This window comes from Heteronotia binoei, chromosome 1, assembly GCF_032191835.1.
Source record: "Heteronotia binoei isolate CCM8104 ecotype False Entrance Well chromosome 1, APGP_CSIRO_Hbin_v1, whole genome shotgun sequence".
Lineage (NCBI taxonomy): Eukaryota > Metazoa > Chordata > Lepidosauria > Squamata > Gekkonidae > Heteronotia > Heteronotia binoei.
The window spans coordinates 196,065,474-196,081,390 of record NC_083223.1 but is presented as its reverse complement, the minus strand read 5'-3'; the positions used below and the strand labels follow the sequence as shown (position 1 = coordinate 196,081,390).

Here is a 15,917-nt window from a genome sequence, read left to right as displayed (position 1 = left end):
TCAAAACTCTTTTCAGCATCAAGGCAGATTAATTAAGGGCCAAACTACATGTCTGGGTTTTTAACAGGGTTCCCCAGAATCAGCGTGAGTTCTCCACAGCTACAAAACAGCTGTAGAGAAAGGCCTTTTAAAAATAATGGACTCAGAATGCGCTCAAGCAAAATGAAGAAACTTTGGGTTGAAACACTGTACAAAGATGCTCTGAATGCCACCATGGGAGTGGAGTGGGGGGGAGGAAGGGCTCCCCAAGCAGTGTGGGATTTCCCTGTTTTTGCTGCTCAATTTGGAGACACAAAAATAGGGAAATAAACCCCTCCAATCCTGTTTGGGTGCTGGAAATGGATTTTGGGGAAGGCAGTGTTCTGAGCTTATCTGCATGGCATTCCAGCCCAGAATTTCCTTTTTTTGTGTGCTTTGAGAAATAATAGCTATTTGGCTAATTTTAGGCTAATGAGTCCACTGGTGAAGAGGAGCACATGAAGTATTCCCTCCAGTTAAATGTCCTCTGGCACCACACCCCCTGATTAAATCCCCTGCTAGGCAGGCTTGCTCTCACCTGTCCGGTAGATCTGAGCCAGCCGGTAGATCTGCCATTGCGCAAGTCTGCCGGGATTTTGGTCTGGAACCTTCATCGTTGCAGGTGTTTAAAACATATGATATGTTGGCTCTTTCGCACACATTGCGTGGCTCTTAAAGCCCCCCCCCCATCGGCCAGCTCGGAGAACACATTTAAAGTTGAAGTTGCTTTCTTTCCACCTCCACCTCCATCACTTCCTGTTTCCAGCAGGGCTCCCTCGCAAGTGGTGGCCATCCTGCGGAAGTGACATCATATCCTGTTTCTGGCGGCGTGCACACACATAGGGGGGGCCCACATAAATCTTGGGCCCCAGGCCCCCAAAGCCCTAGCTACGCCCCTGACCCACAGAACAAATTTTGGATGAGCTGACATGGAGGAAGATGGGGTTCAGTGGGACTTGAACACCACACTGATGTCCAATGGTTTAAATTCTCTAATCCAGTTCTCTAATCATTTTGGGTCTGATCCCTCGCATACATGTATGTTAAAGCTGGCATTGTTCTATTGAGGCCTCAGTTTTGTTTTGTGTTTGTTTTTGAAGTTTTATTCCCTTTTTCTGGTAATCTCTTTTTGGAGCTCCAAATTTTGTGCACAATTTCATGTTTTCTTTTTAAGATTCATATCTGTTGCAACAAAAATAAAAAGCCTCTCATGAACCACTAGGTGCTCATTTTCTATATGGAAATGCACTAGCCTGAATCATGAGAAGTGATGCATAGGTTTATATTGTGAATTTGTGTTTTGTATAATGTATGGTGTATGAAATCTGTCCTTTAACATTGGAAGGGTAGAGACCTTGTCAAACTGAAACACCATGTGAGAAGGAGGAAGTTTCCTGTCCAAAGCAAGTATGGTAATTTAGCTAATGTATGCAACCCTATCTCAAAAGGGTTGGACTCAAGTTATGGCAATTTGTGGACAGCCAAGAAAAGCTTTAAAGGGAAAAAGCACCTATTATTGCTGTTTTATTTGTTTGTTTCTCCAAGTATGTTTTCCAGGCTCTTCCATATCTACCTAGAGGTCCTGAAATTTGCCTGGTCATGCCTCATTGATGTTGGAAGGAAGGCCTCCCAGAGAACCCCATCCAAATTGAGCTGTGGAGAAAACTTATTTCCAGGGAAATTCCTCTGCCTAGCAAAAGGCTGGTTGCCCCAGCTGATCATAACAGCAGCCCACTGCCACTTCCAAGTTGTGCTTCCAGGAAAAAGGAATTCCTTTTGGCTGCATTAGAAACAGATTTCCCTGTGAAAAGATTGTCATGCATAGAGCACACAAACTCTCCATGAAGAAAGACGACCTTTTGTTAGACTAAGGGAGGAGGGAAACAAAGAATTAGTCAGGAAATGGTTTTTGTATTGTAATAATGTGGCCAGGTGTGGACTGCCCACAGCTGCCAATGTTTCCAAGTATGTCTGAATGTGTGTATCTTAATCACCTAGGATACAACAAGGTGTCTGCCATAAAGGCACATGAGTTGATTCAGTTTATAGCATGTCACTTGCATATGTCCCTTATGTGTTTTAGAAAATGAGATGAGTTCTTGTATTCTTGCATCATAACTTATAATGTCTTATTGATAAAGAAATAAGTTCTCTAGGATCCTTCCAAGATCTATATTCACAAATTTAGCCTGGACATATGTAATTATTCAATGGATATACCATGAATGGACTATTTTATATTTTTAACTCAGGCATAGCCTATTTTTGGTAGTTGACATTCCTAAACCTTTCCCTTTGTCCCAACTGTGTCTCAACCCTGGTTGTTTGAAGTCTGATCAGTAGTGCACCATGAAATGTGGCACACACCCTCCAAGGACTGGACAGTGCCAAAGAGGAGGAATTTATACCAGAGTGCTGCCAAATAAAGAGGGTAGCCTTAAAAGACAAGGGGGGCCCCTCTCAAGCTAATCTGTGTGCCCAGAAAGGCCCCATAATGGAGACCAGGAAAACTCCATATTGGAAGGCTGGGCTGCATAGCCAAGGCATGCCTCTGAGTGACCTTCTTCCCCACACACACCTTCTCTAGATGGAAAATAATGGGATGTGCCAGTGTGAATGGATAATCCCATCACTGTCTCTCTCCTCCCATGACCCATCTATACCCCATCTCTGTCAATATACTATTTTATTTCCCCATTGTAATGTCATTTCAGTCTTTCTTGGGAATGTCAAAAACCAAATTGTCACCTAGCTGCCTTCTTGAGTGGGCATACAGAATTGATTTGTTTAATAATGATGATAGTCAGTCTCCTTCAGTTTAAAAAAAAAAATAATAAAAATCTTTCAGAAGACTGAATGGGGAGAATGAAGAGGGACCTTTGAATAATTATGAACACCCCTATAATAATAAATGAAAATATGGTTTTTGTGCCTTCAGAAGAGAATGTCTGATGCAATATTTGAAGCAGCTGAAACTGTTAAAACCAGACAGGCTAAGGGTGGAATCCAAGGTTGTAAAATAGATAACTGAAAGGTGCTCCGCAGAGAAGGAGCCCCGCAGAGGGACAGAGCAGTGGAAAACTATAAGAAATTACTGGAAGGAAAGCAGGAGGTGGGGCATTTGAATAGATAAGGCTGTGGGCTTGTCTGCTTGTTTTGAGTTGTGAATAAAAATGGTCAGAATGCTAATAATTTTAACTTAGTCATTTTGGGCTTATGCCGACAAGTTCTACTTTGACATCAAAGTAAAATACCTCGTTTCATACCAAGCAATGTGTGGGGCTTCGTTATTTTCCTGCTACAGAGTGTCTGTTACTTTGAAGAAGTCGGCAGCAATTCGTGAGTAGAGAGGCCAATCCCTCGCTTCAGAGTTACCAGAAATGGGGGGGAGGGAAACGTCTGCTGAGCACTTCATTATTCCCTATGTGGAGATCGATTCTCATAGGGTATAATGGGGAATTGATCTGGAGGTTTCAGGGGCTTTGGGGGAGCTGTATTTTGAGGTAGAGGCACCAAATTTTCAGTATAGTACCTAGTGCCTCTCCCCAAAGTACCCCCCCCCAAGTTTCAAAATGATTGGACCAGGGGGTCCAATTCTATGAGCCCCAAAAGAAGGTGCCCCTATCCTTCATTATTTCTTATGGAAGGAAGACATTTAAAAAGGTGTGCTGTCCCTGTAAATGTGATGGCCAGAACTCCCTTGGAGTTCAATTATGCTTGTCACACCCTTGTTCCTGACTCCGCCTCCAATGTCTCCTGGCTCCACCCTCAAAGTCCCCAGATATTTCTTGAACTGGACTTGGCAACCCTATGTCCCACAAATTCATCATGTATTTATTTATTTAGAAAATTAATATTCCACTAGTTTAGAGATGTGCATTACTTTCCCTGTGCATAATGCCTCTTGGTTCACTTCAGGGGGAATGTCTAGCAGGACAGCAATCACATCCTGCATGTTTAGTAGAGGGCACAAACAAGACTGTCTGGGGATGGTGCTAGACTCCAAATCACCTCTGCTGGTGAGGCTGCCCATATGTAGGGCAGCCCCAAGGAGGAGACTGGGTCCCAGCCTTAGGGCAGCCCCAAAGGAAGCATCAGCACTAGCAGCCACAGCGAAAGCAGGGCCAGGAGGATTCACCCAAACCCAGCCAGGCCCACAGCAGCTCAGGCACTGAGGCCTGCAGAAGGGCAGGCCCAGAGGATCTACAGCCTACCACAGCCAGCCCCAGGGACAGATGGTTGGAGGAAGAGGGCCAGCTGTCAGCCTTGGAGGGAGGAGAGAGCCATCAGAACTCTCCAGGAAAGAGGCCCAGGGAGCGTCTAGGGAGGTGGAGATTAGCAGGTGGTAGAGAAGGGTAGGGCTAGAGAGCCTCTTTTTAAAAGGATTCTGGGAGAGGCCAAAGAAGGACAGGCACAACTCTAGGCTGCTCAAGCAGTTGCCTGGGGAGGAGGAAGGACACAATCCCCTTTCCTTCCTATTTGAGACATGTGCATGCCCACTAGCACCATCTAGCAAGAAGGCTAGTTGGCCTACAGAAAGGGAAGAACACAACAAAGACATAAGGTTCCTCACAAATCTCCACTTATCTGTAAAAGGCAAATTCTGCATGCATACAAACCCACTTCAGATTGGGTTCTCACAGGCAGGGGAGAGACAGTTTGACCTTTCAATGCTTATTTAGTTTCACTGATTGAAACTGGGCTTCTTGGCCTGTTAGCATTTTGGAGGAGGAAAAAGTCAGGTCATAACCCATCACACTCCTCCCTGTGCATCTGTGCACATTCATACTTTGGTTTTTACAGACCAAAATATGTGATCGCCATCACAACTGGCTGTGCCCTGAGTTTGCAAATCAGTCTCCTCAGCAGTTGCTGTGGGTTTGAATTTGGCCTAGCGAAAAAACATTTTGTCTTGTGTAAGCCACTAAATCTACTGTGCCAGATTTAGAGGCTGGCACATTTTGATCTCATTCTGGCCTGAGATCAGAGTTTGTTTGGCTACTTACATCATTTTGGAAATTAGAGACATTTTGTCATGGCTTCCTGTCACTGATACACAATTCTTTGTACTCCGGCTAAAAATACTGAAAAATCTTTTACATGTTAGCCAAATTGGGGGGAGGGGGAAACCTCAGCAGGGCTTTTTTCCTTAGCTGCAGGCAAACCTACTGAAAAGAGTCTCCAGGCGAATCATGCAGGCCACAAAGCCATCAAAGTCAATGGTCAGCTTGCTGCAGGCATAGCGGGTAGTGATACTGTGCTGGATCTTGTTATTCAGAGTGAAGCCTATGAGGAAGGAAAGCCAAGAATTAGCAAACGGATGTGTGTCTGTGTGTGCTAATCCACCATTCTGTTTCATTTTGCCCGTTTAGCAGTGTTCTCAGCTGCAAACAGGCATAGATGAAGGATTCTGGCTATTCGTTCTGTCAGGTTTGATAGTCTGTTATCTCTACAGGGCTTGCATTTCCTCAGTATCTATTGTTTTGAAGTGGACAGAGACCTAACTCTCCCTTACAATGCCTCCCAAAAGTGCCATATTTTATGCAAGTTCATAGGAGTTTCTCATTTCTATATTTGGAAGATAAACACCTAATTAGTGCAGCTTTAGTGCAATCTTAGGCTCTAGCCAAATAGAATTCATTAGAGCAGAGTCTGTTTCATGCAAAACACCATTCAGTCCATTTTTAAAGCTTTGTTTAGACACAGTCTGCAACAATATTTTGCGGGACAAGATGGAGAAACACATTTGATGACAATCAGAGTTTGTTTGTGCTGTCAAGATAATCTGCAAGAGGGACAGTGGCTGGGGAATACAGCACATGTTTTGCCAAAGGTCCCAGGTTTAGTCACTGGTATCTTGAGTTTCAGGGATCCAGGTAGCAGGCACAAAGAAAGACGCTTCTCTTCCCTGCCAGTCTGAGTAGACAATGCTGAGTTAATCAGACTAAGGGTCTGTCTTGATATAGGGAAGTGTCATCTCCTCACCTTCATTTTCCCTGGAAAGAACGTACTTTATTCTATACGCTCACTTATTGCTTACTTGCTACATTTTGCACTTAGAATTTCATATAGCTTTGTGATGATGCTAACCAAAGTTAATTCACTGGAGAGAGGGTTTTTTTTCTATTAATTACAACACTGTTGTAGCTTGTGTATATTTATTGGTTGCATTCTGCCTCAGTTCAGACATAAGGCAATATGTGTGGCTACCTTTGAAGATGGTTTGAAAATTTCACCTGGTCCAAAAATGCCACAGGGGTTGCATGCAGGAATCAGGGACTTTTCTGTACACTCAACTTACTCCAGCACTGATTCCTCATGTTTGCTCCACTCCTGGGCTTCTGCTTTCCATGGCTTAAGCAGTCAATTCCCCAATAGTTACTGCACACGAGCATTTCGACCCACCTATTTCCCTCTCGGCTTAATGATTGCTTTTTTGAGAGAGAGAGAGCAAGAAACCACAGGGGAAATTGGAGGGAGCCATGGATCAAAATGCACCTGCACAAAAACTGGTGGGGAATTGGTCACTTGAGCTGGGGAAAGTAGAAGCTCAAGGGCAGAGCAAGTGCTAGTGAGGAATCAGTCCTAATTTTCTTGGCAGTTGATCTACAAGCATTGGAACAGTTCTTCTTATTTATTTATTATTTATTTATTACTTTACATTTATATCCCGCCCTCTCCGCAAGCGGACTCTTCCACGTGTATGTCCTCCTTCTGCATTTCACAGTTGTGCAGTCAGTTTATTTTCTTCTGCACGTGCCTTAAATTTTCAAGGCAGGGTGCTGTTGTCTTCAGTGGCCTCATAGCCCACCCCCCATTTTTTGCATTTGTTCATACTTATATATTGATATAATGACTGCATTTTTTATAATGTTGTAATGATACATTTAGCAGGTCCGCTGAATTCCTAAGCTTTCATTTAAAGAAAGTAAGACTCTAGCTTGTCCCTAACAGAGATATAAGGGAAAGGGCATATCTCCACAATACAAAGGGTAGAGACTTACTGTATTTAAAATGAAAGCTGGGAATTTAGAACATCCGCTAAACTTAAAATGTCTGTGTACACTTACATTGATATAAAGACTGCATTTTAAAAACCTGAAAACAAAACTTCAGGGCAGGCAGAGAAGAGGGAATGGTTTGATAGTGACAATAGTCTAGTCATCAAAAAGTGGGCTAGAGGAGAATGGGAGTGGGCAGGACAAAGAAAACCAACAGAAACATTATGCAGAATGAAAAATTCAACTCAAAATTAGCTTCCAGGAAAAGATCAGGGTAAAAGTGGTCTCACAAGAACGGGGGAGGGGGGGGAATTGGGGAAAAGGCAAAAAGTTCTAAGAAAACTAAAGGCACAGAAATGTGTGGAGATAAACTGAAGCAGTATGGGGCCAGAACCAACAAAAAAACCCACACAGAAAAACCCCATATCACCACTGTGCTGAAAGATTTGCACTGCCTGCCCATATGTTTCCAGACACTGTTCAGACTGCTGGCTCATACCTTTAAGGCTCTGAATGGCTTGGAGCCAAGGTAGCTGAAAGACTGACTCCTCCGATACCATCCAAGGCACCAGTTAAGATTGATTCACCAGGCCCTGCTCTCTCGGCCCCCAAATGACAGGTGAGGGGTGGTAACTAGAAAAAGGGTATTTTCAGCGGTCACTAGGGCTTTTTTTGAGCAGGAACGCACAGGAACACAACACAGTTCCAGCTGGCTTGGTGTCAGGGAGTGTGGCCTAATATGCAAATGAGTTCATGCTGGGCTTTTTCTACACTGCATCTTTGTAATGCTCCTCCTTGAGGCTTGTCATTTAAGCACCGGATTGAAACATTTCTTTTAAGCTTGAGGTTTACCTAAAGGGTTCTATAATTTTAAGCTGTTTTTATGATCTACTTTAGCTTGAGGGTTGCTTTATGAATATGATTTTATGCTGCTATATGTTGTTTCTGCTGTTTTTATGAACTGCCAGGCTTGTTTTTATGGGTTGTTTTACTAACAAAAATCCTTATGCGTTTATATTATTTCAATGTAGTTATTATTTTATGAAACACCTAGAGCAGATCTCTGGAAAGACAGTGCAGAATATTTTAAAATAAATATATATTTTTTTTAAAAAACACACAAATTAATGTTGCCTTTGTTGCAATCCAAAATGGCTGCTGGAGTTTCACTTCAAAGCCCAAGGTGACTAAGAGGAAAGAAGAAAAGTAAGGCAGAAAGAAGAAAAAAAAAAAAGTAAGAAAGAAGAAAAGTAAGGCAGAAAGGATAAGAAGAAATGCTGGGGGCTTGCAAGGAGAGGAGGAAAGCAGGAGCTTGCAAGGGGAGGAAAGGAAGGACAGACAAAAGGGAAAGCAACAAACAAGAAGAGAAACTGAGACATAAGGGTGGGAAGGAAGGAAGGAAGGAAGGAAGGAAGGAAGGAAGGAAGGAAGGAAGGAAGGAAGGAAGGAAGGAAGGAAGGAAGGAAGGAGAGATATGAGAGCAGCTGCAGGGGCTGTGAGGGGAAGGGAAGAAGGAAAAGTAGTGTGCAGAGAAAGACCAACAGCCCAATCTAAATTGGGATCAATAGGTGCTTTTTAAAGCTAAGATGCATATTAGGGGATTCAGTAATAAATCCTCACTGTCATGTCTAATTTTTAGGATTCCCCCCCCCAAAAAAAACACTGTTTCTTAATTAAAAGTAGTTCTGTTGAGCTACTATTAGTTTTCATGGGGAAAAGGCAAGAAAAAAGAGGTTGCCAGTCTTTTTTCCAACTAATAGTAGTTCTAGATGGATTTGTTTAGAAAAATCACATATAAGAAAACTCAGGGATCGTTTTGTAGGGGGAAAAAGTGCAGGAGCTCAATAGCATATCGCATTTGTGTATGCCCAGGGAACTGTGTGCAGTGGGGAGAGGATTCCCCACTGCCTGCAGACCCTAGCTGGAGGTTCAAGGACTGTGCTCCATTGAGCTCCTGCCGAATTCAAGCCCTGAGAAAACGTAACACATACACATCCCAGATTCCCCTGTGCTGTAGAGTCATTCCAAATAAGGTCCCACAATTGCTTTTAGATCAGAGGACCTAACGCAGATCCTCAATGTTGTGCCTACCTCAACTGGAAATGGTGAATGGTTTCTCTGACGGGATGATTATCTGAAGCAGTGTGCATGCACATAAAAACTTTTACCCAAAATCAGGGCTTTTTTGGTAGAAAAAGCCCAGCAAGAACTCATTTGCATATTAGGACACACCCCCTGACATTGTTTTACACAAAGCCCAAAGCTTGCATATTAGGCCACACCCCCTGACACCAAGCCAGCCAGAACAGTGTTCCTGTTTATTCCTGCTTTAAAAAAGCCCTGCCCATACTTAAACTTTGTTGGTCTTAAGAAGAAGAAGAATTGCAGATTTATACTCTGCCCTTCTCTCTGAAGGTAATTTGAAGCCAGAGCACTTTGCACAGCGTCACCACCCCAGATCTGGATGAAGGCCCGTGCCTCCTCATTGGTTTAAACTGTTTGGCGCCTTGATTTGGTAGTGGAGGAAGAACCCTGGGAAGAAAGTGTCAGTGTGCCATGATTTGACACTAGCACGGTCTCTGGAAGGGTATCAGACAACATGGTGTGCTCCAAGGATGACATGGTGATATTGGCAACAGGAATTTTAAAAATGGCAGCAGGAAACTTTTCAATGTTTTGGGTGTAATTACAGGAGTGCTAATAAGGGGAGTGGGGGTGTAACAAAGAAGCTTCTAATGATAGAATGTGGATAGAGAGATAGGATCCTCTGTACATGCACTCTATGATCACAATGGCAATTCCTCCACTGAGACATTTGCATCTCAAAAAAACATTACAAGAGACACACATCTTGCATCTTTGTTCCCACGTTGGCCTGTGTAGCTGAAATGTAGGACACCAGTTCTCACTGTTCTCTTCCATGATCTTTCTCAGAGCCCCTTTTTACATATTCCCCCAAAACTTGTACCCACTTTTTCAGAAAAAAGGATCAGCCTCAAGAACATCCTGGCTGGTAGAGTCTGGAGCTGGATCCAGCCAGGGCTTGCTTCAGGGTGTCTGGCGCCTGAGGTGAGGCCCCATCCTATGGCCTGCCCCCTTCCCCCCACCACCACTCTCGCCCCTGGCAAGGGCAAGCATTACAGTGGCATTGTGACCAGTGTTCCCTCTAAGCTGAGTTAGCATGAGCTAGCTCACAGATTTTTAGCCTCCAGCTCACACTTTTTTGTCTTAGCTCAGGAAAAATGGCCCCAGAGCACAATAATTTATGCAGTAGCTCACAACTTTAATACCAGTAGCTCACAAAGTAGAATTTTTGCTCACATGACTCTGCAGCTTAGAGGGAATATTTATTGTGACTACTGTTCCTCAGAGCATTCATGCTGCCCGGCCGCTGTCACTCAGCTTCCCAGGTCTGTGCTTCTAGAAGCACAGACCAGGGAGGTTGAGTGACAGTGGCCAGGCAGTGCACACGCTCTGAGGCACAGGAGCCACACTGCACTGCCACACTCACCTATTTCCCTCACCAAGGAGGCAAGAGTGGGAGGAAGGGCCAAAATCGGCAACCCTGTGGCTGCACCCTAGGCAGTTTGTCATGATCCTGGGCCTAGTGAGGCCTGCAGGCCCCAGGGAAGCCTGCCTAGAAGTTACTGGGAAAAGCCTACATTTCTCAGGATCCCCTCTGTCCCTTGTTGGGTGACAAGGTTTTGGAGGGAGGAGAGCATAAAAGGGCCAAGCCCAGAAAGGATGTGTTCTTTTCTGGAAAAGCTGCAGGCAGAGAGATTCTCTGTCTAGAGAGATTGCAGACAGAGAAAGAGGGCTCTCTGGAAGAGGCAGCAAGAAAAGGTCCCTTACCCAAGGGGATGAGTGTTGGTTATTAGAGTAGGGACTATATAGTAGAGTTGCCAATCCCCAGGTGGGGGCAGGGGATCCCCCGGTTTGGAGGCCCTCCCCCCGCTTCAGGGTTGTCAGAAAGCGGGGGGAGGGGAGGGAAATGTCTGCTGGGAACTCTATTATTCCCTATGGAGATTTATTCCCATAGAAAATCATGGAGAATTGATCTGTGGGTATCTGGGGCTCTGGGGGGGGGCTGTTATTTGGGGTAGAGGCACCAAATTTTCAGTATAGCATCTAGTTCATCTCCCCAAAATACCCCCCCCCCCAAGTTTCAAAAAGATTGGACCAGGGGGCCCAATTCTATGAGCCCCAAAAGAAGGTGCCCCTATCCTTCATTATTTCCTATGGAAGGAAGGCATTGAAAAGGTGTGCCGTCCCTTTAAATGTGATGGCCAGAACTCCCTTTGGAGTTCAATTATGCTTGTCACAGCCTTGATCTTGGCTCCACCCCTAATGTCTCCTGGCTCCACCCCCAAAGTCTCCTGGCTCCAACCCCAAAGTCCCCAGATATTTCTTGAATTGGACTTGGCAACCCTACTATATAGTTAAACGCATCTGGGCTTTTGTTTCTTTGCACCAACCTTTACTGTTTTCATATTCACTTTAGCACTAAATCTTTGTCACCCACTTATTGTTTTAGAGCACTAATAATAAACTTCTTTTTGTTGTTATACTGCCTGCGTTCTCAAGTCTCCTTGGTATTTATTAAAAAGGAAGACAAGCGTAGTTGGGTGCTCTGGGTTCTCCATACAGACTTTTACCAGAGTGGTGGCAGCTAGGCTCCTACTGTGTGACACAGTTGCCTAGGGCTGCCTAATGGATGGGCTGGCCCTGGATCCAATCCCTTAATAACCCCCCCTCCTCAGGCCACAAGAAGAGCTGGAGCCCCTAAGTAAGATTTATAAACAGTTGTCTTTATCTGTTTTGTAATGGTTGTTTCATTTCTATTGTAAGCTGCCTTGATTGTCGCAAGGTAGAAAGATAGCTAATAAATGTTTTAAATAAATAAAACACCAAGGGGCTTTCCTGAAGGTGGGATGTTTGAAAACCACTGCTGTACAAGTTACATACCTGCTTCCTTCAGGGCACTTCTCATTTCATGCGCATCAATGGTTCCAGACTTGTCCATGTCTGCTCTTTTATAGATTTCCTAGAAGAAAAAGAAAGGGAGATCATGTTTGCTATTTTAGGCTTGCTTTAGAAGACGTATCTGTTTGGCTGAGATAGGTGGTGCTGGTCCTGCCAGGCAAGAAAGCCTGTTCTCTCTGAAAATGTTAATGACTGAAGGGGGGAAATTCAATTAACTGATGACAAGCTGTGTGTCCTGGGAAACTGTTCTCATAGGGCTGGCAGCTTGCCCTCCCACATGACAAGCAGGCCCTTGAGAAATAACCCCTTGCTTTGGCAATGGCTGTAATATTAAGCTCTATTGAGATTAATACTTCAAGGAACAACAGACAGATCTTGGTGCCAAATGGTTGCTTATCCAGCTCTAGCTGTGTAATTAGAAACCATTCTGGCCCCCGACTCAGTGGGAAGTCCTGCCGAGGTTCTTCTTTCACACTAGCCCTCAACAGTAAAAAGTAATCAAAATGTTGAGCATCAAGGGCCCAATACAAATTGTACCATGAGTTGGAGAGCTAATCAGATAATTTACAGTTTTCATGCATGTGGTAGATGAGAGGACATAGCATATTTTCTCCCTACAATATTCTTAATCTGAAGTTTCTGACCGATCTCACACTAGGCTTGTTCCGGGTGGAGAGCTCTTTTGCTCCTGGGGCTTCTCTCCATTTTCGCACAAGTTGCCTTGGAGCTGCGAGTTGGCGTGCCTCTATTCTGCAGCAAGATCTTCTGACAAGTGGTTTCTGCTTGCTGTGGAAAAGTGGAGCACCAACTCTCAGCTCCGCCAGTTTATATGAAAATGGAGAGAAGCCCCGGGGGCAAAGAGGCTGTCTACCCGGAACAAGCCCTAGTGTGAAATCGGTCGTTATCTCCAAGCATAAAAGATATTTTTATGCTTTAAACCAGTGGCCCCCAACCTTTTCAACACCAGGGACCTGTTTTATAGAAGACAATTTTTCCACGGACCGGTGGGGGGTGGCGCTGGGGGTTTTGCTACCCCAGCCCCATGCCCATGCCACATCCCTGCCCCCCATGGGGGTCTTTAAATGGGGGGGAGACTGGGGCTGTTTCTGCCTCCCCTCCCATTTAAAGACCCATTTAAAGAGTCTATAAATGAGGGGCTGGCGAAGGTCACCGCAATGCTGTCCCTTCTACTGGTCTGGGATCCTGCAAAGGGAGGCAGCCTTGGAATGAGGCCGTGCTGCTCTTTAGTCCGGAGCTGCTCTGCCTCACTCCTCGGCCCGGTTGCTAGCAGGCTACGGACCAATCCCGGTCCACAGACTGGGGGTTGGAGACCCCTGCTTTAAACAATGTGACTATTAGTTTGGGTTTGTTTAAGAAACTTCCCTCTAATCCTACTACATTTTTTCAATTACATTTTAAAAAATGCATCTGTAGCAGGGTGAGCTGCATGTTTTTATAGGCCATAAGCATAGTGATTTTTATAGGCCATAAGCATAGTGGAGCCAAGATCCACTCCACTGCAATTCTCACATTCCATCCACCCCGCTATGACTGTGGCCATCTTCCATCCCACCCACCCCCCCCCCCCACATGCAGGATTGCCAGGTCTGTGTTGGAAAATATCTGGAGACTTCGGGGATGGATCCAGGAGAGGGGGAGGGAGGGGGGGGCTCAGCAGGTTACAATGTCATACAGTCCACCCTTCAAAGCAGCCATTTTCTCCAGGGGAGCTGATCTCTTCCAGCTGGAGATCAGTTGTAAAAGCAGGAAATCTCCAGGCCCTACCTGGAGGCTGGCAACCCTACCCCCAAGGCTCTATTCCTAACCTCCCCCCTCCCATAGTTATACTTCAGAGATCAAAGTATAACTTTCTTATGTTCCTTTCAGGGCTGCCAATCCCCAGGTGGGGCAGGGGATACCCCAGTTTGGAGGCCCTCCCCCAGCTTCAGGGTCATCGGAAAGTGGGCGCGGGGAGGCAAATGTCTGCTGGGCACTCTATTATTCCCTGTGGAGACCAATTCCCATAAGGTATAATGAAAAATTGATCTGTAGGTATCTGGAGTTCTAGGGGGCTGTTTTTTGAGGTAGAAGCACCAAAGTTTCAGCATAGCATCCAGTACCTCTCCTGAAAACACCCTCCAAGTTTCAAGAAGATTGGATCAGGGGGTCCACTTCTATGAGCTCCAAAAAAAGATTCCCCTATCCTCCATCATTTCCAGTGGAGGGAAGGTATTTAAAAGGTGTGTGGTCCCTTTAAATGTGATGGCCAGAACTCCCTTCTGAGTTCAATCATGCTTGTCATACGCTTGCTCTTGGCTCCACCCCCAAAGTCTCCTGGCTCCACCCCTGAAGTCCCCAGGTATTTCTTGAGTCAGACCTGGCAACCCTAGTTCCTTTTGGTCCTGTCAGCATCAGGTGTTCTAAGAGGAGAAAGAAAGAGTCACAGCAGTGTTGCAGGGGCTCCAGACTACTGGGAGGGGTATCTTAAAGGGGCAGTACAGTATAGTTCTCTTGTGCTCTGCTTCTTCAATTGACCTCAAGCCATCTTCTCATTGAGAAATGGGAATCAGCCCAGTATCTTCAGTCAGGGCCCTTTGCCAGGTGGGCCTCAAAAAATTCCCAAACATACCGGCCCTAAATAGAGAAACTAACCTTCAGATGGGACCTGGGGATCCCCTGGAATTACAACTGATCTCCAGACTACAGAGATCAGTTCCCCTGGAGAAAATGGATGCTTTGGAGTGTGGACTCTGTGACATTGTGCCCCACTGAGGTCCCTGTCCTCCCCAGGCTCCATCTCTAAATCTCCAGGAGCTTCCCAACCTGGATCTGGCAACCCTACTCCCAAAGAAGCCGAGGGGGCAAGGCAACCCTAGCCTTGAGACTGGCCTTCTTCTGCAGTCACAAGTGGTGGTGGTGGTGGTGGTGGAAAGTGCCACAAAGTCACATTTGCAGCTGATACATGGTGACCCCATAAGCCAGGGTTTTCAAGGCAAGAGATGTTCAGAGGTGGTTTGCCTGCCTCTGTGTAACAATCCTGGACTTCCATGGTGGTCTTCCATCCCAATACTAACCAGGGCCAGCCCTGCTTATCTTCCATGATCTAACAGGTTTGAGCAGCTACAAGACATAGAATTTTATCCTGAGGCCCTAAATGAACTTGCTTAACTCTTTCTTACTGAACACTGGCTGGATTGGTTTCATAGTTTTTTTTCACAGGTTGTTTTCATTTTTGCAAATGTTCTACTGTACATTGCCCAGAGCCTGGCCTTTGCCAGAATGGGGTGATTAATTAAATAAATAAATAATACTGAAACCTGGTTTTAAATAATCTCTTTTGTGGGCATACATATTATCAATTGTGTCAGATCATAAACCTATTAAGTACTGATACTATGACAAAGCAAACCTACCAAAGTATCTTGTGACTCACAGCAGTCAGCTGTGGGGTGCGGGTGGGGCTGAGCAAAGAAATAAACTGGGGAGATTTTGCTGTGAAAACTCCATTGGGCCACAAAAGAGCTCCAGCTTTGACTCTGGGGCCAAGCCTTTAGTCATGGAGTTCACTGTGAGAGAACTGGGCTTCCATTCTGAGCCCTTCTGCTACACAGTTGCTGAGTGCAGAGGGGAGGTTTTTATTTATTCATAACAATTACATTCTGCCTTTCTTCCATCAGAGGTCTCCCATGCAAGACCCAAACCTGCTTAGCTTCAGTACGGTTGTTGTATCGAGTGCCTTTTAGCTACATCTTTTGGAAGAATTTCTGGACAAGCATCACAGAAAAATTGCTTCAATTATATCTGTCTGATCATGAAAAAAAATTTAAGCAGGGAGGAGACACTGCAAGTTATGACAGCTGTCTATAGAATGTAAGACAATTTTGGATTAAGCTGTATATGGGAGCCCTGTATGGA

At 45.0% G+C, this 15,917-nt stretch overlaps 1 protein-coding gene across 1 annotated transcript in view; it reads right to left on the bottom strand.

Annotated features, from left to right (window-relative positions):
• The window catches only part of CAPN8 (calpain 8), a 110,808-nt gene that overhangs the window by 14,022 nt on the left and 80,869 nt on the right, over window positions 1-15,917 (bottom strand). The window contains exons 18-19 of the mRNA XM_060246064.1: window positions 11,985-12,063; window positions 5,188-5,304 (exon numbers count right to left, since the gene is read on the bottom strand). Of these exons, the coding sequence (XP_060102047.1) occupies window positions 5,188-5,304; window positions 11,985-12,063 (196 nt within the window). The remainder of the gene's footprint in view (window positions 1-5,187; window positions 5,305-11,984; window positions 12,064-15,917) is intronic.